The sequence below is a fragment of the Monodon monoceros genome, unplaced genomic scaffold, assembly GCF_005190385.1.
Source record: "Monodon monoceros isolate NGI ecotype Baffin Bay Population unplaced genomic scaffold, NGI_Narwhal_1 Super_Scaffold_21, whole genome shotgun sequence".
NCBI classification, from domain to species: domain Eukaryota; kingdom Metazoa; phylum Chordata; class Mammalia; order Artiodactyla; family Monodontidae; genus Monodon; species Monodon monoceros.
Genome location: NW_021703778.1, coordinates 16,720,021 through 16,746,602, shown reverse-complemented (window position 1 = coordinate 16,746,602; position 26,582 = coordinate 16,720,021). Strand labels below are relative to the sequence as shown.

At 42.0% G+C, this 26,582-nt stretch overlaps 1 protein-coding gene across 7 annotated transcripts in view; it reads left to right on the top strand.

The window, feature by feature from the left end:
• The window catches only part of NRP1 (neuropilin 1), a 138,791-nt gene that overhangs the window by 75,120 nt on the left and 37,089 nt on the right, over positions 1–26,582 (top strand). For all 7 annotated transcript variants that reach the window (XM_029236902.1, XM_029236901.1, XM_029236900.1 and 4 more), the window contains 2 exons: positions 20,861–21,016; positions 24,108–24,252. In XM_029236902.1, the coding sequence (XP_029092735.1) occupies positions 20,861–21,016; positions 24,108–24,252 (301 nt within the window). The remainder of the gene's footprint in view (positions 1–20,860; positions 21,017–24,107; positions 24,253–26,582) is intronic.

Here is a 26,582-nt window from a genome sequence, read left to right as displayed (position 1 = left end):
CTCTCTCTCTCTCTCTCTCTCTCTCTCTCTCTCTCTCTCAGGGTTCACTTACTCACAGCCACAGCTGCAGGGTTGAAGAAAGTAGGTGCCCTCATTCAAACTGCTCAAATCCAAGTGGCCCTGGGTTGATTTGAGGATTTAAAAATTCATTTTAAGACATGTTCTAACAACAAAACCTTATGTTTCTATAGCTTTTTCCCTTTATAAAAGCCCCTTTTCATACACATCCCATTTTAGTCTTAGAGTGTAGGTTAAGTGGACCAGAGGTTCTTTATCTGCATCTTCCTACAAGAAGGCTAAAGCCCAGAGAGGTTAAATAGTTCATCAAGTCCTGATTTGGGGAAAAGCTGCAACTTGTGGGGAATGTCAGCCTCACAGGGCCAAAGGGGACTTCTTTCCTCAGACTTGGGACCTGAGTCACTGGGCACTGGGAGAGCCGGAGGGCGGGAGGTGAGTCACAGCTCGGGGTCAGATCTGAACCAGGCCCGGGTGCAGCTGGCCTTTGCAGAGCTCTCTGGCCATTGGAATTGTGAGTTTTTCACCTCCTGCTCTGTCAAATGCAGTAAGCCGGGCAGACACTCTCACGCCAGCTAAACTGGGCAAAGTGAAAATCCTGGTGAGGTCTTAAGACCTCATGAGTCACAGAGGAAACGGTCCTTCCTCTCGCCAGTTTCCCAGCCCCCAGCCCCAAGGTCTGCCCTGTAGTCCAGGGGGTCCTTCAAGGTTTACTACCCACAGGTGCCTGCACATCCACCCAGGGGTGTGAGTTGTTGCTACCAGCAACCTCCGAATCTCACTTGCAGCTTGCGGAGAATGGAGACAAAAGATCATTTAAAGGCATGGACCTGATTTCAAGAGCTAAGAAGGGGGGCTTCCCTGGTGGCGCAGTGGTTGAGAGTCCGCCTGCCGATGCAGGGGACGCGGGTTCGTGCCCCGGTCTGGGAAGATCCCACATGCCGCGGAGCGGCTGGGCCCGTGAGCCATGGCCGCTGAGCCTGCGGGCCCGGAGCCTGTGCTCCGCAACAGGAGAGCTACAACAGTGAGAGGCCCACGTACCGAAAAAAAAAAAAAAAAAGAAAAAAGAAAAAGAGCTAAGAAGGGGCTAGCTGGACATCCTTTACGTGCCAAATGGGATAAAATAACTCATGAATTCTTGGAAATGTTCCCTCTGACACACAGTATTGTTACACATTTTTATCGCATTTTAGGTGGGAGAAGTGAGTGTTTCTTACTCGATTAGAAGAATTTGTTATCTGAAACCCTTCTTTTTTTCTTCAAAGTGAGGGTTTCCCCAAATTGAAAGTAGAAGCTGATGTAATTTATCTTAAAACTTTTAAATGTCATTTATTTTCACAAATTTCATATCTCATTTTCTTTCCTTCTCAACTCTCTTGGACAAATCTTTCATTCTCTTATATGAATGTGTTGAGTGTGGAACAGGGATCTCCTATGAAATAGTTTGTGATTTTTCATACAGTTTCTAGTTTCTAGTAGGTTTACAATCTGTGTTCAAAATCGGTTCTATCTGCTGAATTGAACTAATCCAGAACATGTATGGAGGCAAGTTATCCTGACTGTAAACACTCTGCTTACAGACCAGACACTTCGAGGATCGGGGGGCATTTTCTCATTCAGATCATTAGCAAATTGCTGAAATTGCAATAAAATGCTTTATAAATGTGTGACTAGAGAACGGACGAAAATAGCTCACTGGGTTACCCAAATGTGGAATGATGCATGTAAAATATAATGTTGGCAAATTTAGGGAAAATATAGCTGTTCAAATGAATGTTTATTCCCCAGGTGTGCTCTGTGTGTGTTTTGCAATTAATATTAACTTGCTACTTTAGCTGAAACATTGATCTGGAAGGGAGATAATTTGCTTTTTTTTTCCTTTTTAAAAATTTTATTATTTATTTACTTTTGGCTGTGTTGGGTCTTCGTTGCTGCACGCGGGCTTTCTCTAGTTGCTGCGAGCGGGGGCTACTCTTGGTTGTGGTGCGCAGCCTTCTCATTGTGGTGGCTTCTCTTGTTGCGGAGCACGGGCTCTAGACGCCCAGGCTTCAGTAGTTGTGGCACACGGGCTTAGTTGCTCCGTGGCATGTGGAAATCTTCCTGGACCAGGGCTCGAACCCGTGTCCCCTGCATTGGCAGGCGGATTCCCAACCACTGCGCCACCAGGGAAGTCCCGACAATTTGCTTTTTAAAAAAGTAGCCCAGGTGAGACTTTGGTTATCTTACCCTAGTTCTGCATTGACTTATACTTCATGCACAAAATAAATGCTTTACCTCTGACCCTTCGTGTATCACAGGACTGATATCTCTAACTAGGTTTCCACCCAGGAAGCCCATGTTCCAAAATTTACTGTCTCCTGAGGAACTTTGCCTAATGCTTTCTCTGGTACCTTACCTTGGTGTTTCACATTATAGGAAGTCATTTGAAGGAAATATGTGTTTATAGGGACAGATGAAATTCAGAGCTTTTTGTTGTTTTTGAAGGAAGATATGATTGGGGGAAACAGAATGTACATGTGACATAATTATTTAGACATTTTTAGCTGTTGTTTTGTCAGATAGAACATAGCAAGATAATTTTAACCATTTTGGTCAAGTTGACCACTTAATTCAATTTTAAAAATCAGTCAAAGGATTTTACTAGTTAGTATTTCATGTCAACACACTTTAAAGAAAATGTATGACATTTAAAGAAGCCTCTGACTTTTATGATGAAGCATCACTGGGAAGAGAGTGTTGAAAGAACGACAGGTGTTTGGGTAGAATTACACTTAAAATAAGTTAGTTTGTAGAGCATGAACATTTCCTTTTTTTTTTTTTTGTGGTACGCGGGCCTCTCACTGCTGTGGCCTCTCCCGTTGCAGAGCACAGGCTCCGGACGCGCAGGCTCAGCGGCTATGGCTCACGGGCCCAGCCGCTCCGTGGCATGTGGAATCTTCCCGGACCGGGGCACGAACCCGCGTCCCCTGCATCGGCAGGCGGACTCTCAACCACTGCGCCACCAGAGAAGCCCCAGAGCATGAACATTTCTTTTTGCTTGCTGTTGAGGTTTCTTATTGTTTTATGGCAGTGTCTATTTGGAACCAACATTCATAGTTAAATTCTAGAGCAGAGGTTTTTATATATCTTTCCAGAATATCTTGACTTTAAGAGTAAGATTAAACATAGGTACAAACATCCTTTTGTCTAAATTCCTTAATGTTCATGTGTTCAGAGGGATTAAGTTATTTGCAAGACCACAGGGCCAGTTACTGACAGACCCGGGCTGGAATCTCAGTATCCTGGCCACCACTTCTTTGCTCCCACTCAGTTGTAACAGTATGAGGACGTGAATTTGGATCCTCTCAGAAGATTGTGTCTGAAGACCAAGCAGGCACGTTTAAATCCCAGTATATCCTGCTTAGCTGCTGATTGGTAAATGATGTCTAGTAAATTGAACAGTCACTGCAGAAGCTTTAATTTAAACAAATGATTGGACTTTGTCTGGAGCAGGGGTTCTGCGTCTGGACACTCCTGACATTTTAGATTGGATAATTCTTTGTTGTGGGGCAGTCTTGTGTGTTGTAGGATGTTTAGCAGCATTCTTGACCTCCAGCTACTAGAAGCCAGTAACATACACACACACACACACACACACACACACGCACGCACCCTCAATCAAAACGACAACCAAAAACGACGTCCCCAGGAGTTGCCAAATGTCCTGTTTGGGGGCAAAATCATCCCCAGTTGTAAACCACTGGTATAGAAGATGCGCAAAATCCTAATCAAGTCATTTTCAAAATAATCAGACTGATCAGAATTTTGAAAGAAAAAGTAGCTGGTTGCTTGGCTGGTTTCTGTCACTTTTCCACTGTTTACTGTAGATATTTGAACAGAGTCGTAGTTCTTTTGTTTTCCAAAAATACAGATGCATCTGTTTACCTGATGCAGGAAAGCAGCATCATAAACCTGCCTGCTTATTTATCTTAAGCTTCACTACTTTTAGCTGTTAAAAGTGGACTGGGGCTTCCCTGGCGGCGCAGTGGTTGAGAGTCCGCCTGCCGATGCAGGGGATGCGGGTTCGTGCCCTGGTCCTAGAAGGTCCCACATGCCGCGGAGCGGCTGGGCCCGTGAGCCATGGCCGCTGAGCCTGCGCGTCCGGAGCCTGTGCTCCGCAACGGGAGAGGCCACACACACAAAAAAAAGTGGACTGTTTTTAGCTAAATAAATACAGATGTTATTTTAGAGTACTGCACGATTGGGTCTCAAAATGCACTGATAAGAACGGGATTAAGAAAAGGAAACACAAGGATAAAATCACCAGTCATCACTGACAAGATTTAGGAAAAATAAGACTGAAATGAGCTCTTCCACAACTGTATGTTGTGTGTCCCTGACCTTGACTTACCTGTTTTAGTTTTTCTGCAGTATGTAAATAAACTTTTTTTTTTTTTAACTTCAGACGTAATCAAGAGTAAGGAACTGTGTTTGAAAACCTGTCTATTGCTTTATTAACTTATCTTTTCATGGGAAACATACTATTAAGTTTCCAATTCTGTAACCTAAACAACAACACATTAGAAGCCATCAATTACCATCCAGTTTCATATCTGTGGACCAATAGGAAGGCAAGTTTGATGGTTTCACATCTGTTTTAGGTGAAAGGCTGTTCCTGTCTGTGGTATTTAAAATTTAAAGAACTTCTGTTATTATACAATTGGGAATCCTTGGGGAGTAAAATGTTAATGAAATCCATAACGGGCACAGACTTTATGATAGCAGTTTTAAGAAATTCCTTTGGTGGGGTTTGTTGATTTCTGCCCTGGCAGTAATAACTATGTTTTACAGAGTGCGTTAATGTTCACGTCTAGGAGCGATGGCTACGTTTATGCAGCATGTAATGTAGCACACAAACTCCTAAGCTCTAAATAACTTTCATATCAGCATTTGAAAGCCCCAGAGCAAAACAATGTGTGTTCTTCAGAAGTGGCAGAACCCACAGTTGGAAACTTTTCAAGCACCTCCACAGCAAACTTCTCCAAAAGAAAGGCCCACCCTGGAAATTCCGAAGCCGGGATGCAAATGGATATTCTGTGCCCTCATACATTTCTCATTTAATGCACCATTTGAAAGCTCCACATCCAAATGGCAATTTTGATCCACATCAAAATCGCAGTTTTGGATGCTGACCTGAAACAGAGACACACACAAACACACATACGTATTTCCTTTCTCCACTGCAAGCCCCCCAGCCTTCACATTTCATTCAATTCTACGTTCAAATAATGAGAGGAAAGTAGATTAAATTAAAAATGCTCTATAAATCCCAATAGTAATAAACTGCATTACGCCTTTATATTTCCAACTATCGAACAGAGTAAGCAGTTGAGACTAATTGCACATGTTATGACTAATGTGCAATTAGAATAATCACATATGAACTTGTACAAGTGACTTGTACATTTTTTTTCCAGCTATTTTTGCCTCCACGGGTTAAAAACACATTCATGGCCTTCCTTTAATTGCCTTCCTTCAGAAGAATGAAGTCTTAATTTTACCAAGGTTTTATTTTTCTTACAATCCCAGTGCTTTAAACTTCTAACTACATTTTCTGGATTTAGCAGAAAAATAAATAAGCTTCTTTATTCTTCTAGCAAGCCTGAGACGGCAATAGATAGAATTCTTCAGGGGATGGGTGATTGGACCTGACAGCTTCTGAAATCCTTTCAAGCATTTAAGATTCTGTGATTCTACTAAAAATAAATTTACTCTATCAGCTGGTACCATGGGCTTGCTTAAAAGAAAATATAAATATGTGAAGCATAGCTCGAATTCGTTTTAAATAGTACTGATAATCATATCAGGCAACACATAGCAAAAAAAAATTTTTTTTTTAATTAAAAAGATTTTCTTTCCTTAGATCAAGTAATTGTTTAGGTTGGCTTCACCCTGAAGCTTATCTGAGGATTTCACGTAGAAACCTCACTAGTGGGGCTGTTTTGCTTGATTCTTTTGTGCTAGTTCAGGGGGAAGTGCAGCTCACTAGGGGAGATAAGATGAAGTCTGGGCAGTTCATCTTTCATGTCTCTCTAATCTTTGACGGAAGTATCTGAAAGGCAAAGGCTTACCCACCATTCCAGGCTGTTCACACCTTAAAGTCTGGCCCATACTCCGTCTTTTTTCTTTCCTTAAGAAGACAAATACCACATGCAATTCGGAGCATGTTATAGGCCATCATACTAATGCAGAAAAGTGGAGGGGAAAAAAGCAGCACCAGGGATACAGCTTAAGAAGAAAGTCATCACGGCGATCTTCGTGCATGTATGACTCGATGTGTTTGCCTAGGGCTAAAGCTGACAAAGACAGACCCCATCTCCAAAGAGAAAGACCGAGACCCAGGTAGATGCACAGGTTGATGGCTACAGGTGCAAGAAATTTGACAGAGCCTTAAGTTTGAAGATCCGGAAATTAAAGATAAAATTTCCAGTGGGAAATACTCATGATAATAAACGAAGTTAGCAAATTAAATGAAATATGAAACACTGAACAAATTGTTTTTGATATTTCAGGAGGCACACAGAGTTCATGGGGAAAAGAGAAAAGAACTTTTTTTTTTTTTTAAGTTCCCAGTCTTAAAAAATGAAGACAGAGTATGCAGAATTTTCCTGGCCTAGTTTTTTAAACATTATTCTGAAAATCCAGACTAGTCACTGCTGTTGTCAACCAGCAACATTTTGTAGCACACACATTATCCTATTTCTGTAGTTTTAACTTATGTTTCCAAATACTGCATTCGTTTATAAGGATACCTTTATTTACAAAGCTCTAATACCGAGATGGTAAGAATTCATTTATTTAACAATCATGTACCACGTGAAGAAAAATCAGTCAATACATTTGTTCATTTAACATATTTCCTCTCAATCAACCACTCGTAAATAAAAGAATCTCATTTACTAAGACAAATGTAGAAGGCATCTTACATGACCTACATCTGGACATTCCTGTCTCTTCTGGAGAGTAGGACAAAAAGGAAAAGCAGACAGGAATAGGTAATTTGGGGTTCAGTCTGTAATATGCTGAAACTGAACTCTTATCAACTTCTGTAATATAATAATTTAGTTCCATTAGTCTAAGAACTTTGCTGTTTTCCAGAAGAGTTTATGGGAACATCTGTTTATCTACCTATCTCTTTTTAAAGTGTCTAGATTTAGAATATTCATGTGTCTCATATAAAATTCATCTCAATTAAAATCTTTTTATCAAAAGATTTTAATTCCATGTAAAATTTATTTATTCCATTTCTTCTTATATACCAGCAGCTTTATTAAAACCACGCAGAGTAATGTGTTCTCAGGCCTGACTTTGCATCTTAAAGTGTAGTGACAAAATGATAGGATTCTTACTGTCCTGGAAACCTGCAAGGTAGCATAAAGAAATGCTTTTTTCCACATTTCCAAATACGGGCCTTAGCTCTATTTTTTCTGCCAAGAAGCCCACCCCGCTACCCCCAACACCACACACACCACAGTATGGCCATGTTCACCAAGAAAACATCTCACCTTGTGTCACCTCCAAGGATGTGGTGAAATAGACGTGTCTTTCCATGTGTTAAGAATGGTTCCGGTGGATAAATGCGAATCACAGCTTCTTCCATTATGTTAAGGACTCCGGGCAGGGATAGGGGTGGAAGAGCATGATATGTTTCGTGGAACATCTGTGCTTGTTCTCCTGTGCTTTGAAAGTAGACGTGCAGATGCATTTTTCCCATTGTGTGACCTGGATTGAAATGCATGAAATTACTATAGACAGATTTTTTCTTTCAGAGCATTAAAAGAATTTGCAGTTCTGTTCCCTGACAACATTTGGATGGCAAAACAGTGTGTCTTCAGAGCACAAAGCATTTCCCCCTTCCTCACCTTGGTTACCCACCTCCATCCATGCAGTTTCCAACTTTCCAGCCCTTTTCCTGCCACGGGCTGGCCTCTGCTCAGTCCGAAACTATAGAACATCCATTGTGAATGGTAATTACAGATGATTCTTTTAGAGAGTAATTCTTTGAAAATGCATTATTTCAAGCGCTTTTCCACCTCCTTTATAAGTCATCTTCAAAAAACAAAAAAATCAGTATACACTTCCTGACTGAATGGTAAGCTTCCAAACAGGGAAAATGCACTTGACCAAATATATTAAATCATGAAGTTCATCTCATCTGTTCTCAGGAATGATTGGCATCCCTTCAGAGACCCACTGTTTACACACAATTTCTGACAACCAACTGTACCTAGGCAGCCTGTTCTTTGTCTTCTCCCTTGTCTCCGGGGCAGTGTTTGTTATAACTTTTGGTGGGTGACCGACTTTAATCTCAGTAATCCCGTCAGCTCCTTGCAGGATTTTTAACGCCAAGTAGAGGGGTTTTCTTGGACACCTGCACGTCCAGATTCCCCATCGACACATGAAACTCTCATTAACCTGAGAGGCCCATGTAGATCCCTGAGAAATACATGGAAAGTCAGTGTAAAAGGATGCTGTCAAAGTTTATAGGCCAAGAGCCTGATTTAGACCATTGCCCCCATCTGCAAGTCTTTAGTTTCTAGAAACTCATCCTTGTGTTTGTTTTTGAAACCAAGCTTTTAGAAGGAGGGAGAAAAATTAAAGGCGTGACTTACTGCAAAACTAATAATAAACAAGCCATTTTGTTGGTGCTGAAATAGACAGATGCTGTCTGAGTACAGATGTGTGTTGATCTTGAGTCATTTAGAAATCTCCCCAGTACTGCAGATAATAAAACTTTATGGGGAGCATAGAACAACAGCTTTTGAAACAGAAATAGACCTTACCTGTACCTGTTTAATATTTTCTTGGTCTTTCAGGTTTAAAAATCTCTTTAAACTGCTGATAGATGGAAAGATGTATGTGTCCATAACTGAGGTCATTGCACCTTGGAAAGGTGTTATGTTGCCTGTCCTCAATGCAGAATTAGTATTACTGCTTCTCCTACTGGGCTGCTTCTCAGAGACCATGAGACAAACACAAAGATCACAAAAGGCCTGAAACCTGCACTCAATTCCCAGCCACACAAAGCTACAATTCGAGCATCGTCTGAGGATCATATGTTAATTAGGTGAAAACTTGGAGACCTATATAGTTAGACAGTGAAATATTGATGTTGCTAATTTTTCAAAAATACAGAAGTGGTCTGAGAAAAGTCTAAGATACCAGATACAGCCAATCCATAAATATCCTGTGGACGTCATGATCCCAAATAAGTTGGCTCTAAAACAAAAAGATTGAGAAGAGGTTGGAGAGCATGATAGATACGGCAAAAATATGATTTAAGCCTTGCTGCCCTTTGAGGTAACTTCTGGGAGGAGGGACGCTTCGTAAGTTAGTGAGAGGTCTTTTGAGAAATAATTAAAAAAGAATCCTTCACGTGGCATGGACCTGGCCAACAAAACTCATCATCCAGCAGACCTTCCCTGTAAGTGGTGAACTTTTCAAACGACTGGAAATTTTGAGTAGTTTTAATATTTGCAGTTTAAACACCAAGATAAGAATAGTCATATTCCTCAATTAAGAGTACAAGTTTGGGGCTTCCCTGGTGGCGCAGTGGTTGAGAGTCCGCCTGCCGATGCAGGGGACACGGGTTCGTGTTCCGGTCCGGGAAGATCCCACATGCCGCGGAGCGGCTGGGCCCGTGAGCCATGGCCGCTGAGCCTGCGCGTCCGGAGCCTGTGCTCCGCAACGGGAGAGGCCACAGCAGTGAGAGGCCCGCGTACCGCAAAAAAATAAAAATAAAAAAAAGAGTACAAGTTTGTTGCTCAAATGCTAACATTGGCTTAACAATGGGTAGCTGGCTTTATCTGGAAAAAAGGAGTTTCAGGTCTTGCCAGCAACGCTGAACTGACAGAGTGTTGAATTTAAACTCGGCAAATGTGTATTGAGCGTTTGCTAAGGATGAGATGCTGCAGGTCGGGCTAGGTGAATTTAAAGTTAAAGAGGGCTCTGTCCCTCTTTCAAACAAGTTACAACAATCTAGCTACTACAGGCAAAACCACACACACACACACACACACACACACACACACACACTCCAATTACCCACATGACTAAGGGAAAAAATATTAGGGTCACATTCTTATGTTTAATGTGTGTACCAATGCATCATTATGACTCTCATAAAACCAGGAAAAATAACGAAATGGGCTATGCATTGGTATTTTTGTTGGAGAGAAGAGGAGACCACGGCTTGGAATGGCTAATTAATTTGCTAAACATACTCCAGGTCGTTCTTTAATATCAAAGCCACAGAGGTGCTCCTGGGGCCTGTGCTTGTTTGCCACCGTGTGCTGCCTGCATCACCCAAGTATTTTTCCCTGTAGCCCTAGAGCTCATTGAGGATATTTAATGCAGCCAGTTCCCTGTATATTGAGATTTATTGTTTACTCGACTTTTTCCCTCACTGACGAGAGGGCAGGAATCTGGTAACCTTCCCTCTCTTGCACCCAAGTATCTAGCACTTATTTGTGTGATAAAAGAAGAATCTCCAGCCACCAGCTTCCCTCCACAGTGCAAGGGATATTAGACACGGAAATACCCACCACCAGAAGCTCATGATCTCAACTCATGGCCCTCTCTTTAATTGTTTGAGGAGCAAACAGTGTGATTTCGACAGCAGTGTGGACTCCTCAAGAAAACACGCAGTTTTGATGCCATTTCATTGAGATGTTTTCTTTCAAATGTAGATATAAACGGAGGGTAGGGCTGGACAGTGTGCCCTGAGACTCAGGAGAGAGGTGTCTGGCTCATGCAGACTGAGGGTTGGGTCTTATTCCCAGGAATGCTTGGATTCCCAGAGGCAGTGAAAGCACATTTTAGCAGAATTAGCTCAGCAGTGCAGTGCATGGTCACGAGCTGAAAGTTTAATTACAAATAAGATTGCATGGTCTCTCTGTCACCAGCCCAGCACTTCCTGGCCTGGACCCATGGATCCCATGAAGGCCTCTGCAAAGGAGGATGTGTTTTGGGGGCTAGGGGTGGGGAGGGCACTTTTCCCTGCTCTCTAAAGGACTTTTGCCAAGAGATACTAGACAGAAGGGGAATGTTCATCATATCAGATATTTCGAAATGCAGGAAATTGGCTGGGATTTTTTTTCCTGTTCCTTCTGCCTTTAACTCATCAACCCCGACCCCTTCCACTGCCAAAATCTTATCCTATCCTATGAGGTCCAGTTTGAATGATTCAAATGACCTCTTTTCCATAAAGCCTGAACTTTCCCCTTGTGCATGTAATCGTCTTCTGAACCTCACAACGCCTCATCTGTGGGCACGGTGGCACTTCTTATTTTCAGTCTGGTATTATCATTTTTTTCTGCATAGGCCTGCTTCCTTCCCGAGCCTGGCATACCATATATATCTATTGAATTTAATGGATTAAATGGTTTTATCTGAACCCTTGGCATCCTTCGGTTTACTTTAATTTCACACTTTCAGTTTAAGCGTCTACAATGCGTGAAGCACCATTATTGGGCTTTAAGACACATCCGTGTGGGCATGCACCCTGGCTCCGTGCATCGGTTTATAGTTTGCCCGAAATGTTTTTAATCATAAAAGCAAGAATAATAAATGCTTTATCTGCATAATACAGTCCTACTGAAATTATGTGTGGAGGTCATAAATTCTTCTGTTACGTTTTAAAATGGTTGTCATCCAGACCACCCTTTAGTCATTCTTCCATTACTGCGCCCCCTTTGTTTTAGCAGAGACAGACATCAGAAGCAGAGATCCGTTCACACAGTCTGCTTGATCTCACAGGATGTTGATCAATGCGGAGCCATTCCTGCCCATTAAGCCTTCTAACTAGGAGAATGCTCCCCTAGTTTTCATGAGTATTACAATAAACAGTTAATGGATGGAACCAAGAGTTATAGCAGAAGAGCCTAAGCCAGCCTGTGTCCTCCATGCAGGAGATGCTTGCTAGGTCTTTGCTGACTGAATCTTCTAGCAAGAGCCCATGGTACAATGGTCCTATAGGCATTTGACTAGATCTACATCATGTTTATGCATATCTGAGGCTGGTTACAATTTTTTTTAAAACTGTAGCATATTTATCTTTCTTTCTTAAGACATTTCCACTATGCGATTTTTACTACAGAGTTTGTAGGTTAAATTCTTAACCAAGTTTCTAGGGATTACATTTGTTCTGTTCTGAGTACTTATCCTCTTTCCAGATCAAAGTATTAGGCTCAGGTTTTCAATTTAGTGTAACTTACAAATAAGTATTCAAAAAATGTTAATAAAAATATTAAGTCCCTGAATCTTTTACCACCCAGTAAGAACTCCTAAGTATCTAAGTTGGAAGAGGGGACCATCTAAGTGTCATCCTCCTGACTGAGCTATTAAAATTTCTGAGGTCCCCATCTGCAAGTGAACATGGTGTTGAAGTAATGAAGCTTCTTCATTTTAAAGAAAACCAGAGTTTTCAGGTTGGCGTATGTCTTAAAAATGTACAACAATCTTTGCCAAAGCCTAGGCATTCGGTCAGCCTTTCTCTTTAACTCTACATAGAACTTTCCAATTGTCTTTCATGCTGATTACTTGTATCGCAGAGTCTATAGGAACCCCCATACGATCTCATTTTCTCCTCCTTTGTTATCAGAATACATTGTGTCCTGGTGTCCAGATTTTACAGGTTTATTGAGTAAGAGAGGAACTCAAATGGAATGTTTGTTTTCTCTGAACACAATTATATCTGTTCTAGAAAATATAGAAGGGAAAAAGAAGCCCTCAGATTTTGCATGGAATATGTGAAGACCCCTCCCATATTTCTCTTAAATTGATGTCATCAGTGAAGCTGAGCGTTTTCCGGTGGGTGTCACAGTCCTGTTGCCCTGCTCTCAAAGGTCTTTGAAATGCTGCATCAGACACCCTGAGGAGATGTGGACCCGCCGTGCTCTCCTCCCAGAACAGTGTCCTCCTCTTCAAGTTCCATCTTCGTGGTTTCCACGTGGGAGTGATTTGGGTAGCTGGGTTCTGGAAATGTCTCTAGTTGAGATGCTGGTATTAACCTGCAGTACGGAGTCCCTTTCCTTTCCTCCTGCCGATGCCACTTGCCCGTTCTAAAAACTTCAAGAGATCTTACTCTTCAGAAAGAACCACATGGCACTCCAGTTCCAAGAACATATCAGAATTAAATATTTCTTCTTTAATTTGTTGCTCCTGGTTTATGCCAAAAAAAATTAATGTGAGAATGAAAGGATATGCCAACATCCAAAGGCAGTGGAGCCCCACAGCATAATCTCCTTTATCAGCCAAAGGAGACAGAGGTCAGCCCTTGTTTGAGGACTTCATTTGTCTTGTGCTTTCCTTGTTGTTCTTTTGCGCAAAGTACAGTGGCATCAGGGAAGCCAGGCTTTGCGCTGCATCTGGGCTGCACAGCCTTATCTAGTGTTATTCTAGCTGGTTGACTCAAGTCTTCGGAAAGGAAAATTCATCAGTTCATTCACTTGGGATTGTTTTACTATCAGCACAGGCTTTGTTGCAACCAGTAGTTTGCTTCCACCCAGGAAAATGCTTTCCTTTATGGAAAAAAAAAAAATTAATTCAAGCAATTAAGATGAGAAGAGAAAATTGGTGAGGTTCTCCCTGCACTGCACTTTTCTTGCTCTTGGATATTTGTATTCTTTACCAGAATTGTTAAATCTTTTCTCATTATCTTTTGCTAAAAATGATCTGTCACCACTGTCTTGTTTTTCAACAGCATGAGTGACTCATTTGCAAAATTTGGCTTTCCAGTAGTCAATGTAAACGTTAAACGGCGTCAAAGTAATCATAAATGGTTTCATATTCTCGATAATTATACAAATATGTAATTTCCAGAAAGAATAACTCTAAGATTTAATTTTTGTTCACTAAGAAATTCTAAATTACCTTTTGATAATTGTGCTTTTTAAGATAGGAATTGAGGAAGAGCATGGGTGTAGTGGCATATACGTGGGCTGCCAGTCTGATCTGGGGTAAATCCTGGCTTAATCACTGACAAGTTACGTGACTCTGAGCAAGGTTCACACATCACTTTGTTCCTCAGGTCCTTGTATGATTGTTAAGAGTTGAAAAGATAGTGTATATAAATTTAGCCCTTAATAAAATGTCTGACACATAGGGGTTGCCTTATGAATTTTCTATATATAATAGTAATGTTAGCCATCAGTGTTTTTTCTATGTAATACAGTAATCAGGAAAAATACATAAAGAGAGAATTATGTCACCAACTATAAAATGGTTGTATTCCTACTGGCAACTATAAAAAGTCCAAGATCCTTAGTCAAGGAACATGATGATCAGGTGCTGTGAATTAAGCCCCCAGATCCTGGAACAGCACCGATGTTCAGATGCTTAGGCGTTACCAGAAAGCACGTGTGTTATCTAAGGAAATGAGACAATTGCTTAAAAATATTTTCTTTAGCTTGTAGTGTCTAGTGATGAATTAAACAGCTCTTTGAGTCATCAGAGATGCTCTAAAAAGAATCCGACACACTCCACCTCCCCCCACCAAGAAAGTATTTTTCCTGTTTTTAATCAGACTCCAGTTCTTTGTCCTTTATTTTTTCAGGCTCTTGTACTGACCTGTCTTGGGAATGTTAAAAGCCTGGAAACACTCCCTTGTCAATGCTCGCTCAATGGACAGTATTTTATTGAGCAAGACAGATTTTTCATTTTAGAAATGAGACTTTCCACATTACGACATTACCAATAGCTAGTTATGTATTATTATAGGAAGCGATGATATCTATTTCATGGCTGGGAGGCTGCATGCTGGTATTTAACCAGCAGTTTGCAGAGGTTTGCTTCATGATGTACTGCACGATGCTAAAACGTGCCCTTTGTCCTCAAGTGATTCCCAGTAAAATGTGTATCTCTCCTGGCTTCTGTTTATCTGGGGATTGTGTTTCCTGTCATTACTAAGACAATGCCATGGCCATAAAGTGCATGTAGGTTAATGCCTGTAGACATCTTACAACGAAGAGGGAGTTGGAGGTGGACAGTTCACCCCACAGGAGCTGTAGGACACCATCCCCTGCCCCCCAGAAGGGGATGAAGACAGCTGTTTTCTTCTACTGGTGAGCCTCTCCCCACCCGGGATGAAAGTGGCGCTTTCCTCCTCTGTGCCTGATGTCTAGCTATGTCTTCTCTTTGTGTGGGGAGCACAGTGAAGATAAGATGTAGGTAGACATTCTACCAGCAGTGTTAGGCTTTTATATTTATATTGGAAACAGGATGTCGTATGGGGTCACTTCTGCTAACAGTGATAAGCTAACTCAGAGTGGCCACTTGAACTCAAAAGGAGTTTGGTAAACTTCCGTCAAATTGCCTACAGACCATCAGATAAGTACCAGATGTTTATGTTTGTCACACACATGGAGTGAAACGTTCCACAGTTTCAGTGAATGCAGTTGACGTTCAGCTCTGTGCTAGCACCCCCCCCCCCGCATCCTCCCACCCCATCGCCATCACCTTTAATGTTAAACAGAAAGTACATCAAACTCAGATGTGAAATCACACCCATCTTCCAATTAAAAATAAAGCAGCTGTGAAATAATGAATGACATTCTTTCAAAATAAGAAAATAGTGATGGGAGCAGAGCTGATTGGATTTAGGGAAAGCATGTGGCCTCTACCGCTGTGGAGCTCAGGCTCTGGACGCGCAGGCTCAGCGGCCATGGCTCACGGGCCCAGCCGCTCCGCGGCATGTGGGATCTTCCCGGACCGGGGCACGAACCCACGTCCCCTGCATCGGCAGGCGGACTCTCAACCACTGCGCCACCAGGGAAGCCCCATGTGTGTCTGAATTTTTAGGAGAAGAAGGGAAATATTGTTGAGGATGATGAACCCTCCAAAACACAGAGGGCTGCCATTATGTAGAACTGCTCGGGGTTGTGTCTTTGTCTCTCCAGCTGCCTGTCTTGGGTCGCCAATCTCGTCTACTGGATGTGAGGTTGGTGAGAGCTCATCAGATTCAGAAAGCTAACCCACCAAGAGGATGGCCGGATTTTGAATGGTGGTCGTGACAACTGATTATTTCGGCTTCCGAATGAGCAGAGCACAGTAGTCTTTAGAGATCAATCCATTTCTTGACAAATAGTGTCTATAGCAGTGAGGGAAACATGGTAGGTTGTCTAGTGATGTTATTTCATTCATTCATTTCCTCCCCATTGCCTCTGCCCTTCCTGTTCCCCCTTCTCCCTAGAACAGCCTTTCCCTTTTTATCCACTTGTGAGCTCCTACTGTGCATCTTTCAGTAGGTGTCTTAGACATCAAAGTCAGCTGTGAGATGTGTCCAATCCCCCTACCTCTCCTTCCCCCGTGCACTGCCCCATCCTGTAATCTTGTGTTTGTGTCTCCCATTCTTGCTGCTCTTTGTATCCTCACCACTTAATACAGAACTTAGTGGAAACGCAGTACTAAGTGTCCACCGGTCAAGGTGAGTAGAAGTGTTCACAGGCGGCCGACTGATTAAATAGATGACACTACAGTCAGGCCATAGAATACCATGCAGCCATTGAAATTGATGATGTAGAAAAACACTTTTGGCACGGAAATATACCCATAAAACTAAACGAAAAGCAGGATATCGAACGTAGAGGTAATACGACCTCATTTTTACAATAACAGAACATACACATGATGGTTACATATATTTTGCATAAGGAAATAGAACTCTGGAAGGCTATTATCAGCCTTTATTTCCTAGTGATGGTCTTCTGAAGATTTTAATTTCTCCTTTAATCTCTTCTGCATCTTATGAATTTTCAATAGACATCTATCACTTTTCTATATAGAAAAGCAGATATTCCTTAAAAGAAATCATAAAAGTCTGGATGGAAGTAGAGGAAAAACACAATATGATGAATTGACAGATGGAGACCTGAGCTTTGCACTAAACATCTTGGAGTCGGAAGTGCCTTATTCTGCCCATCAGACCAAAAAGAGGAAATAGTCATTTGCAGTCAAAAAAAAGAGGAAAATGTTCTTTTAAGTTGACAAAACTTTACATGTGAAGGCACAAAGACAGAAAAGGCATATCTTGTGTTAGGAAGAATAAATACTTTACGCGGCTGGAAGATACGGTTGGAGGGAGGTAGATGCAGCAGGTGAGACTAAAACAGCAGGTAGATCGAGGCCAATGTCATGATTAGCAGAGATGGCTTCAGCCCTGAGAAAGGTATAAACACCCAGGTGTTAAGTCCCTCTGGCTCTCCTGACAGATGCCTGTGGTGTGAGCAGTTGTGCTTCTGAGGCTGAGAGTTACCTATCTCCTCCCAAACTCTCTCAGGCGCTGAGGGTCTCTGTTAGGGCATTCCACAAAGGTCCCCAGGGAGAAAGGACTTAAAAGAACCTCTGTGGTATTGCCAGTGAGCGTCTCCACAGTGCTGGTCTGTGTCTTGGTAGAGTTCTGGGTACCATTCAGTTTTTTGTATTGTTTTTCTTTGCGGTACGTGGGCCTCTCACTGTTGTGGCCTCTCCCGTTGCGGAGCACAGGCTCCGGACGCGCAGGCTCAGCGGCCGTGGCTCACGGGCCCAGCCGCTCCGCAGCATGTGGGATCTTCCCTGACCGGGATACGAACCCGCGTCCCCTGCATCGGCAGGCGGACTCTCAACCACTGCGCCACCAGGGAAGCCTGCCATTCACTTTTAATTGCAGTCGTTCAAGTCCCAGTCCTAATCATTTGGTGAGGTTGTCATTCATCCTCTCTAAACCCAGTGGTAGTAATGTTAGGAAGAAAAATGAAATGAAATTTCAGGTATCCCAGCACAGTGAGCAAGAGAATCTGCAGAGTTTTAAAGCACAACAGGAAACCTTATGCAATTACAAGGGGAGGTTGTGAATGCATTTCATTGCTGTTGAGAAAAGAAAATACCTTTTCTTCTTTACGAGTGATTCATAGGTATGCTTTGGGGCCTTTCAGTCTGGGACTTTCATGTGTTTTCATGTCGTTTCATGTGTTGGCACCCGGTTAGTTTCAGTCACTGGCTCCTTCCTTTCAAGTCAGTTGTTTCTAGTGCCTAGGATTCTTCTAGTTGACCACCAGTTAACTTCTTTCTTACCTAGTAACTAAATCTTACCCTGAGAACAAAATTTTAAAAATAGGAGAAGTACAGCCAGGGAATGAAGTTCTAGAGTTATTTCCAATCAGCCTAAGCTGCCTATACACTCGTGGGAATTTAAGCATTTCCAAACTGAAGAGCCATTCGTAGGTTTGACAGGAAGAGTTTATTTGCACAGCTCTACTTCATGCCCCCTTGGATGTCAAGGTTTTAAGGACCCTTCAGGTTGAAAGTGGATTCGGTATTAGGCATGAGGGCATGACTCAGTGGACAGTCAGCAAAGCACTAAGTGTCTGAGAGCATCTGAAAACAGTTGAAAAAGTTCCGTGCAGCCATGTCTAGAGTACCTATTAACTTTCAAGTTGCTGCATTAGGAAATCAGAGTTTTTGCAGCAACCTGAAATCATCTGGTTATTTGTCCAGAATGGAGTTAGGTTTGGGCTTGCCAGATAACATCGAGAAAAGAACACCCAGTTAAATTTGAATTTCAAGTAAGCAATGAACCTGTTGTTAGTATGTCCCAAATATTGCATGGGACATACTTATACTAAAAACATTTGTTGTTTATCTGAAATTCAAATTTAACTGAATAGCTTGCATTTTTGTTGGCGAAATCTGGGAAACGTGGACTGCCTCCGTTTTTTGAAATTTGTACACAAATTCATACAAAGTACTAGTATCACTTTTGGAATAAATGCAAATTCCAGTTAACAAGTACAGGCACTTGATAAAATACGTTGGACAAATACTTATTTGTTAAATTAAGATTTAGAACATCCACCATTATTATCTTAAAATATTTATTGCTATTAAAGGCTTGCTCTTTTTTCTTTTAAATCTGGTGAGAGCGTTTATAGCCTAGACTTTACATCTTAAAATTCAGGAAAATGAAATAAAGATTGTTTTACATTGAATGGTATCCCCTTCCTTTCTAGATGAAATCTCCTATTGTTGAATTGTGTTAAGTTCAAGTTGGCGTCTCTGTGGCAGGGACATTGCTGTTTTTCCTGGATGTAAGTCTTGGTTCAGTTTTGAAGGAATTGGCAACCTGTTGATTTAACTACTCCAAGGGCCTTCAGAAAAAGCAATTCGTGGAAGACAATAGCCGTTCTTCACAAGGCAGGCTTTACATAAAATAGAAATTCTTTAGCTAGCTGTTCATGACCCATGGGCACTAAAGGGTTAATTGAAATATTGTTTTCAGAAAATTGGGTTGTCATGTAGCAACTGGAAAGCAGGATTCAGAAGTTGTGGTTGGGGGGGCGGTGGTGTGCTTAGGGCTTTTGGGGGGTTTTGTTTTTTGGCTTTTGTCGCCGTTTTCAGGGAAAACAGCCTCTTACTAGTGAATATAATATACGGTTGAAATATCTTGTTACTCTTAATCAGTTGTAACGTGCAATTACTTTTTGTGTCCTTTACAAAATATTTGCCAAATATTTGTGCTTCATTTCTTTAAAATCTCTGTATTATACAGAAATCCAATAAATAGAGGACATAGTAGAGGAAAACAATTTTATAGGAATAATCAAATGTATTCATAAAAGGAAATTATTTCTAATATAGAGAAACTGGTAATGATTTTTGTTTTAAGATGATTCTTGGTTATTAACAATGGAAATAAGGAAAGTTAAAGAAAAAATACCTATTTCACTTTTCTGAAAGCATGGAGTCCTAGGAAGTCGGAGAGGGAAGGGGTCTTCCGGGTTATCTGGTCCAACTTGTTCATTTTACAAATGAAGAACTAGAAGCCTAAAGATGAAGTGACTTGTCAGAGGCCCTATAGAGCAAACTCAAGGCAGAGCCGGTACTGGAACCTTGAGGGCCTGATCTCTGTCCTTTCCATTCACATCACAGGGCCATGGGAACAACTCAAGCCACTACCGACCTCTGGGATGCAATCAGGGACCTCGGGCTTTGGTCACCCTCTGGTCATCACTACTGTGGTGCCCTCCAGGTGGCCCAGCCGTCAGGGGTGTGAGAAAGTTTAGTGAGGGATGAAGGTAAGGCCATTGGGCTGAGGAACATCTCCCCTGGAAACTCACCAGTGGAAGCTTGTTAAGTCCTAGCTGTTGTCCCACAGAGGCATCGTTCCTTCCCAGATTGATGCCTGGGAATCCTCCTGCCTCTCAAGCTGAACTACAAGGAGAGATACGGCAAAGGAAGAAATTTAGATGGATCAAAAATCCTAACTTTGCCCTCCTTCCCTCGACTCCATTCCAGATTATAAATCTATGGCCCATTTCTCAACCCGCAGTACACACAAGTGCTTTCAGAGTCAGGATCGTTCTGATCCACATTCTGTTTGGAAGGAGGTAGGATGCTGCAGAGGGATGGGAAGTGGGATCATGTTAGACTCAAGTTCTAGTCCAGGCCTCTCCGTATCCAGTATGTGAGCTTATCTTGTTTGTCTTGATTTTCTATTTGTAAAATGACATCTATTAACGTGCTGTTTAGAAAGTATTGTGAATCTCTTAGAAAATACAGTAACATGATGTTGAACCCAGTTTTCTCTTTTGTACCAAGGATCAAGCAATCTTGGTGGCAACGATGAGAAAGGTCTCTTTTTTGGCCATTGCCAACCTAGGGCAGCTGCTGTCTTATCATATTGGAGGCTTCCTTGGGGTTGTTGATGCCGATGGAATTAGGGTCTGTTGATCCCAGGTGGATGAAAACTATACCATGGTACCCACAGGAAAAGATGCTCCACATTCCGGAGGTACAAGGATGGGCAACTGACAAGGCTGGTATTGTCTTGTAGGTAGACCTGGGCCTTCTGCGCTTTGTCACTGCTGTCGGGACACAGGGAGCTATTTCAAAGGAAACCAAGAAGAAATACTATGTCAAGACATACAGAATAGACATTAGCTCCAACGGGGAAGACTGGATCACCATAAAAGAAGGAAATAAACCTGTTGTAAGTTTCCCTTCCACCTCCCCCAGCAATCGGGTCTTTGAAGTGGATGATCAATTTTCACTTGTTTGTTTGGGAGCTTGCTGTCTTGCCTGGTTTATTTTCGAATTGATTTAAAATGAAAAGTGCAATTAGAGGTTTAAATCTGACCAAGGGGTCTCATGTTCCCAGATCCAGAAGCCAAAAGGAAATTATATGGATGTTTCCAAGAAAAGTCAATACCGGCTAAATTAAGTCAAACTCAAGAATCACTTTAAACCTCCCACGGGGACAGAGACTATGCACAGGATAAACACCATCCTCTTAGAACCTCTGGAGTTGTTTTGTTTTGTCTTTCTGCCTGTGTTTCCTCATTCTCTTTCATAGATTGATCCTTTCTTTCTCTCTGTAATGGGCTGGTTTTAGAAGACTCCTTTTTATCTACCCTCTGTGGCTCACAAACTAATTTACAAGTGTGTTTGGCTGCTTCTGTGCGAATGAACAGAACTACAGGTGTTCCCTCAGATCCCATGAGCCACACGCCACCTCCTCGCTACTTTCCTGTCGAGGAGGCCACACCATGCCCTGTGCCCCGGGCACTCTGCTCTGAATTATTTGGAACTGAGATGTTTTTCTCAGCCTGCTGTTTATTTGAAGTTATGCTTGCTCTGATTTACTAATCAAAAGATTTTGGAGAACTCATGCTTGCTGTTTCCCCAAAATTAAAAGCTTGCCCTGCAGGCCGAGTGAAATGCACAGAATTGGTGAGGATAGTAGCAAAGATCCAGGTAACCTGGAATCCTGGGTTTGGGAAGAGACCAATTAACATGTCCTTGTCTCCATCTGGGGCATCCCTGGCCTTGATTTTCTCCTTCTGGGTCTGAAACTGAGAAAAGCCTCCTGGGTGTGAAGTGAGAGGCCTATAAATATGCTTTGATTAGCTGCAAAGCCCTCACTGTCCCTTAGGGCAGGCAGGAAGGCCGAAGACATAGGGATGCAGCTGCTCTGTGAACAGACCAGCTCAAGGCCGCTGTCTAGCCCTAGAGGATGTGGAATAGATCCTCCATCTGGGGAAGGAAAACCCTCATAGTCGTCATTGGTGGAGATCTAGTGAGTAAACTTTGACCCTGAGTGTAATGACTTATTCTTGTTTTGGAGTCGTTTTTTGAAGGCATGCTTTAGTTTCAAACAAACGAAAAAACACTAATGCCAAGGACACACCAACATACAGAAGAACCTGGAGAGAGTAGGGAGGGCTGACCCCAGCTTTCAGGCCGTCTCTTTAATCAATGAGCACTCACTGTCTCTCCAAGACACGGCTTCTCAGCCATGGTCCGCAGTTGTCCGCGTGGCCCGGATATGGGTGTGGGGAGCACACGAGGGCCATAGGGGCATCTGACATGCACACAGCTCACTCTTGGTCCATGAGCTGGGTCACCTTGGCACACAGAGGGCCTTCCAGAGTAGGAGGCAGAAAGAATAAAGGGTCAGCAAAGACCTGGCATGCGTCTGCACCCTTTCACTGAACCCGAATGAAATCCCCACATCCACCCGGAGTCCAGCTCTCGTTGCCCACCTGCCTTTCACTACTTTGGGGCCTTTCAGGCACACCCCCTGCCCTGCTTTCCTCAGAGAGAGTTGGCTTATGTACCTCAGCAACAGCGGCCTTCGACCACCAGCATTCCAGCAGCCCTCTTTCTGTTGGTGGCATGTGTGTCCTTACCTGGTTTTCAGCAAATATAAAATGCCTTCAGGGTGAACCAGACTGTGGTCCCTCCCTGAGGTGGATCCACTGGCCCTTGAAACACTGGTTTGGGAAGCTCTGCTCCTTCAGGCATGTCCCCATTATTCATCGTCACACAAAAATGCTTCCACACAGATTGTTTCCAAGAGAGATTTGCTGAAGTAAGACAGAAATCTAAAGGCTGTCACAGGCTGGGATAAATTCAATATTAAATCATCTCAGGAGAGGGATCTGGCTAACAGCCGACTTAGTAAAGCATTTGACCACCTCCCATGGAGCAGGCCTCATGGGCTAAATGGAGTAAGAACTCCAGGCTGACTCTCCTAAGCCCCTCCTCCCAGGGGAACGGTGGTCCTCCTCCTAGGACTCATCTGGGAAGGTGGGTGGGAGTCTCTGCACCTCTGATGGCCCAGGGATGCTCTAGCTACACAAGGCCTGTGACTGAGACATGGTGCTTTTACACAGCTGTCCCCACCCAGAGCTGGAGTAAAATCCAGGGGAGTGGAGGCTTTCAGTCCCATCTGAGACTGGTCGAGTGCCGGAGGGTTCCACGTGGCAGACAGTCCCCGTTCCTCAGAGATCTCACTGGAGGACACTGCCGTGGCGCCATGCCCAGGCTGAGTGCCTCCAACAGACACTTGTGGGAAACCGGTTCGTGACTGGCACTCATTACATCTGCAGTTACATGCCTCATCTTTCTTAGAATAAAATGACTCATTTTTGAAACTAGAAACAGAAGCCCTGGGAAAACTGATTCTCCATTACATATCATTTATAACTCAGTTTTGATTTTGACCACTAACACATAATTTTACCAATAACTGAAAAAGATTAAAGTCTTTCATAAACGTCAGGGATAAGATCTTCCATCAAGAAATGAAGTTAAAAGGGAGGAAGCTCCCTGACCTACTGCTGAACATAACCTAGAATTTTCAAAAAGTCAGACCCTACATTGAACTCAAAACGCACTCCTTTGAGGGGTTCCTGGGAAAGTACAATAGTGAGAGTTCCCAAGAATTGTCTACAGTATTCTGTAAGTCCTTCTGATAATGTTAATAATTTTCCCACTTTTTTAGATAATAGCATAGTATTCTACAACAAATGCTATCCTTATAATAGTACCTTTGGAGGCTCTGTCCTTTCAGAAAATTGAATAGATGATTAGGACAACATTCTATATTAGACACAATTCTTTCTGATTGCCATTATTTGGAAAAATAACATGACAAATTATTAACACTACCTCAGCCACGGTAAACAGTGAGGAAATTGTAAATAATTTGACAAGCACTGGTGAAAACATATTTCTGGATTTGTTTTCAGACAATCCAAAATGTCTGCTATTAAAGGGCCCTTCCTTTTTCCATCTAGATCTTTCAGGGGAACACCAACCCCACAGATGTTGTGATTGGAGTTTTCCCCAAACCCCTGATAACTCGATTTGTCCGAATCAAACCTGTGACTTGGGAAACTGGCATATCTATGAGATTTGAAGTCTATGGCTGCAAGATAACAGGTAAGACTGAAGATCACCTGGGTTTGATTTATGTAAACTTTTAAATATTGGGAGAGTCATTTGGTGTAAATGGGGTCAGTCATTTTCATTTGATAGTTAAGAGCATACGCTTTGGATTTAGACAAAAGTGAGTTCAAAGCCTACTTGTACTACTCGCTGGCCTATTTCTTTGGGCAGTTTATGACCTTTCAAAGCCTTAGTTATCTCACCTGGAAAACAGGGTTGTTGTGATAACGGATCAGCTAGTGGATACGAAGCATTTACACAGCCTGACGTGTGGTGGGTATTTACTAAGTGGTGCTTTTCCGCTAGACGACAAGCTCCAGGAAGGCAGGTAAAGCTCCAAGAAGGCAGGTACCTTCCCCGTCATCCTCTGTCTCCTCGGTACTCGGCACACTGACTGCTACTTAGTAGATTTACAATAAATAACTGTTGCGTGAAATGTTCTTCACCTGCTTTGTCTTTTTACTTTTTCTTCTAATTTACATATATATTTTTTAATTGAAACATAGTTGATTTACAATGTTATATTAGTTTGAGGTGTACATCGTATAGTGATTTGATATTTTTGTAGATTATACTCCATTTAAAGTTATTACAAAAGATTGGTTATATTCCTGTGCTATATATTATATCCCTGCATCTTACTTGTTTTTGTTTTGTTTTTTAACTTTTTATTTTATACTGGAGTATATCCAGTTAACAATGTTGTGATAGTTTCAGCCAAAGCAACTCAGCCATACGTATACATGTATCCATTCTCCCCCAGACTCCCCTCCCATCCAGCCTGCCACTTAACAGTGAGGAGAGTTCCCTGTGCTATGCAGTAGGTCCTTGTTGGTTATCCTTTTTAAATATAGCAGCATGTACATGTCAATTCCAAACTCCCTAACTTTCTCTTCCCTCCACCCTTCCCCGCCGGTAACCATAAGTTCATTCTCTAAGTCTGTGAGTCCGTTTCTGTTTTGTAAATACGTTCATTTGTATCATTTCTTTTTAGATCCTGCATATAAGCAATATCATACAATATTTCCCTTTCTCTGTCTGACTTACCTGTCTTTTTAATTTTGAGGTCTAGAGGTGGCCTCACCAGCTGTAGCTGTTCAGGAGGAGTTTAATTTACCAGAATTTCTCCTTTTACTTACTTAACTGCCCTGACAACTTTCTCCTAGGTTTTGGCTCAATATATGTCTATCTTTTGTTGAATGAATATGCTAACATTAGAAATCAATTTGTCAGTATTTCTTGTTTTTGAGTTTGTTTCTTCTGACATTAAAAGGACTTTAAAAGTCTCTGTTAAATTTGGAACAAGTAGGTGGATTATATCCACTTGAGAGGCGAAGATGAGGTACTGGGCGATTAAGTGGCTAAAAAGATAGGCAGGTACCGAGCAGGGAGTAAAAGAAGGTCCTGTTATTCTCACTGTGTTTCTATGGCGACCAGTACTGCTCTTACTTGTCCATTGATCTTCTTGTACAACCACTCTGTATTCTGAAGTAAGTAGCAGTCACGTTAGAATTCCTTTCCATTTAAGTAAATACACTGCAAATTTTTCATTAAAAGAAAAAAGTATAGTGTAACCTCCATAGTAAGCTTAAAACTTCAAAGACAGAATCGGTAACTGATTCACCAAAAAGTAATTAAAAGTGAACAACGTTTAAAGATCTGAGAACTGGGACTTCCCTGGTGGTGCAGTGGTTAAGAATCCGCCTGCCAATTCAGGGGACAGGGGTTCGAGCCCTGGTCTGGGAAGATCCCATATCTCGCAGCTAGAGAAAGCCCGAGCACAGCAACAAAGACCCAACGCAGCCAAAAATAAATAAATAAATTTTTTAAAAAAAAAATCTGTGAACTATCTTTCATATAACGTTAGTATACATATTAAGGGCGTTTAACTTCTCATTGCATGAATGCCAACACTATTGTTTTTATTTTTATCCTCTTAAGTATAATTATTTTTAGAGAAGGAAACTATTGACTTTTGAAGGAAAAAAAAAGATCACCTGGGCAGTTTTCCATGAAATTACAAGCAATTTGAAAAAGAGCTAATGAAGGAGAAAAAAAAAAAAAACATTTGTTTACAGTTCCTTTTGGAAAGTGAAAACTGACTTTTGATTTCTTCCCCAAATTTTATTTATTTCCATCCTAGAGACAGACTTGTTTATTGTTTTAGGATCTAAACATTTAGAAAGTTCAAGTCCTTGGAGGCAGGAATTGGGTGGAGAAGGGCTTGGAGGGAGAAAAGGGCTTTATTCCTTTTTTTTAAATTTATTTTAAATTTATTTATTTTTGGCTGCGTTGGGTCTTCGTTGCTGTGCGCTGGCTTTCTC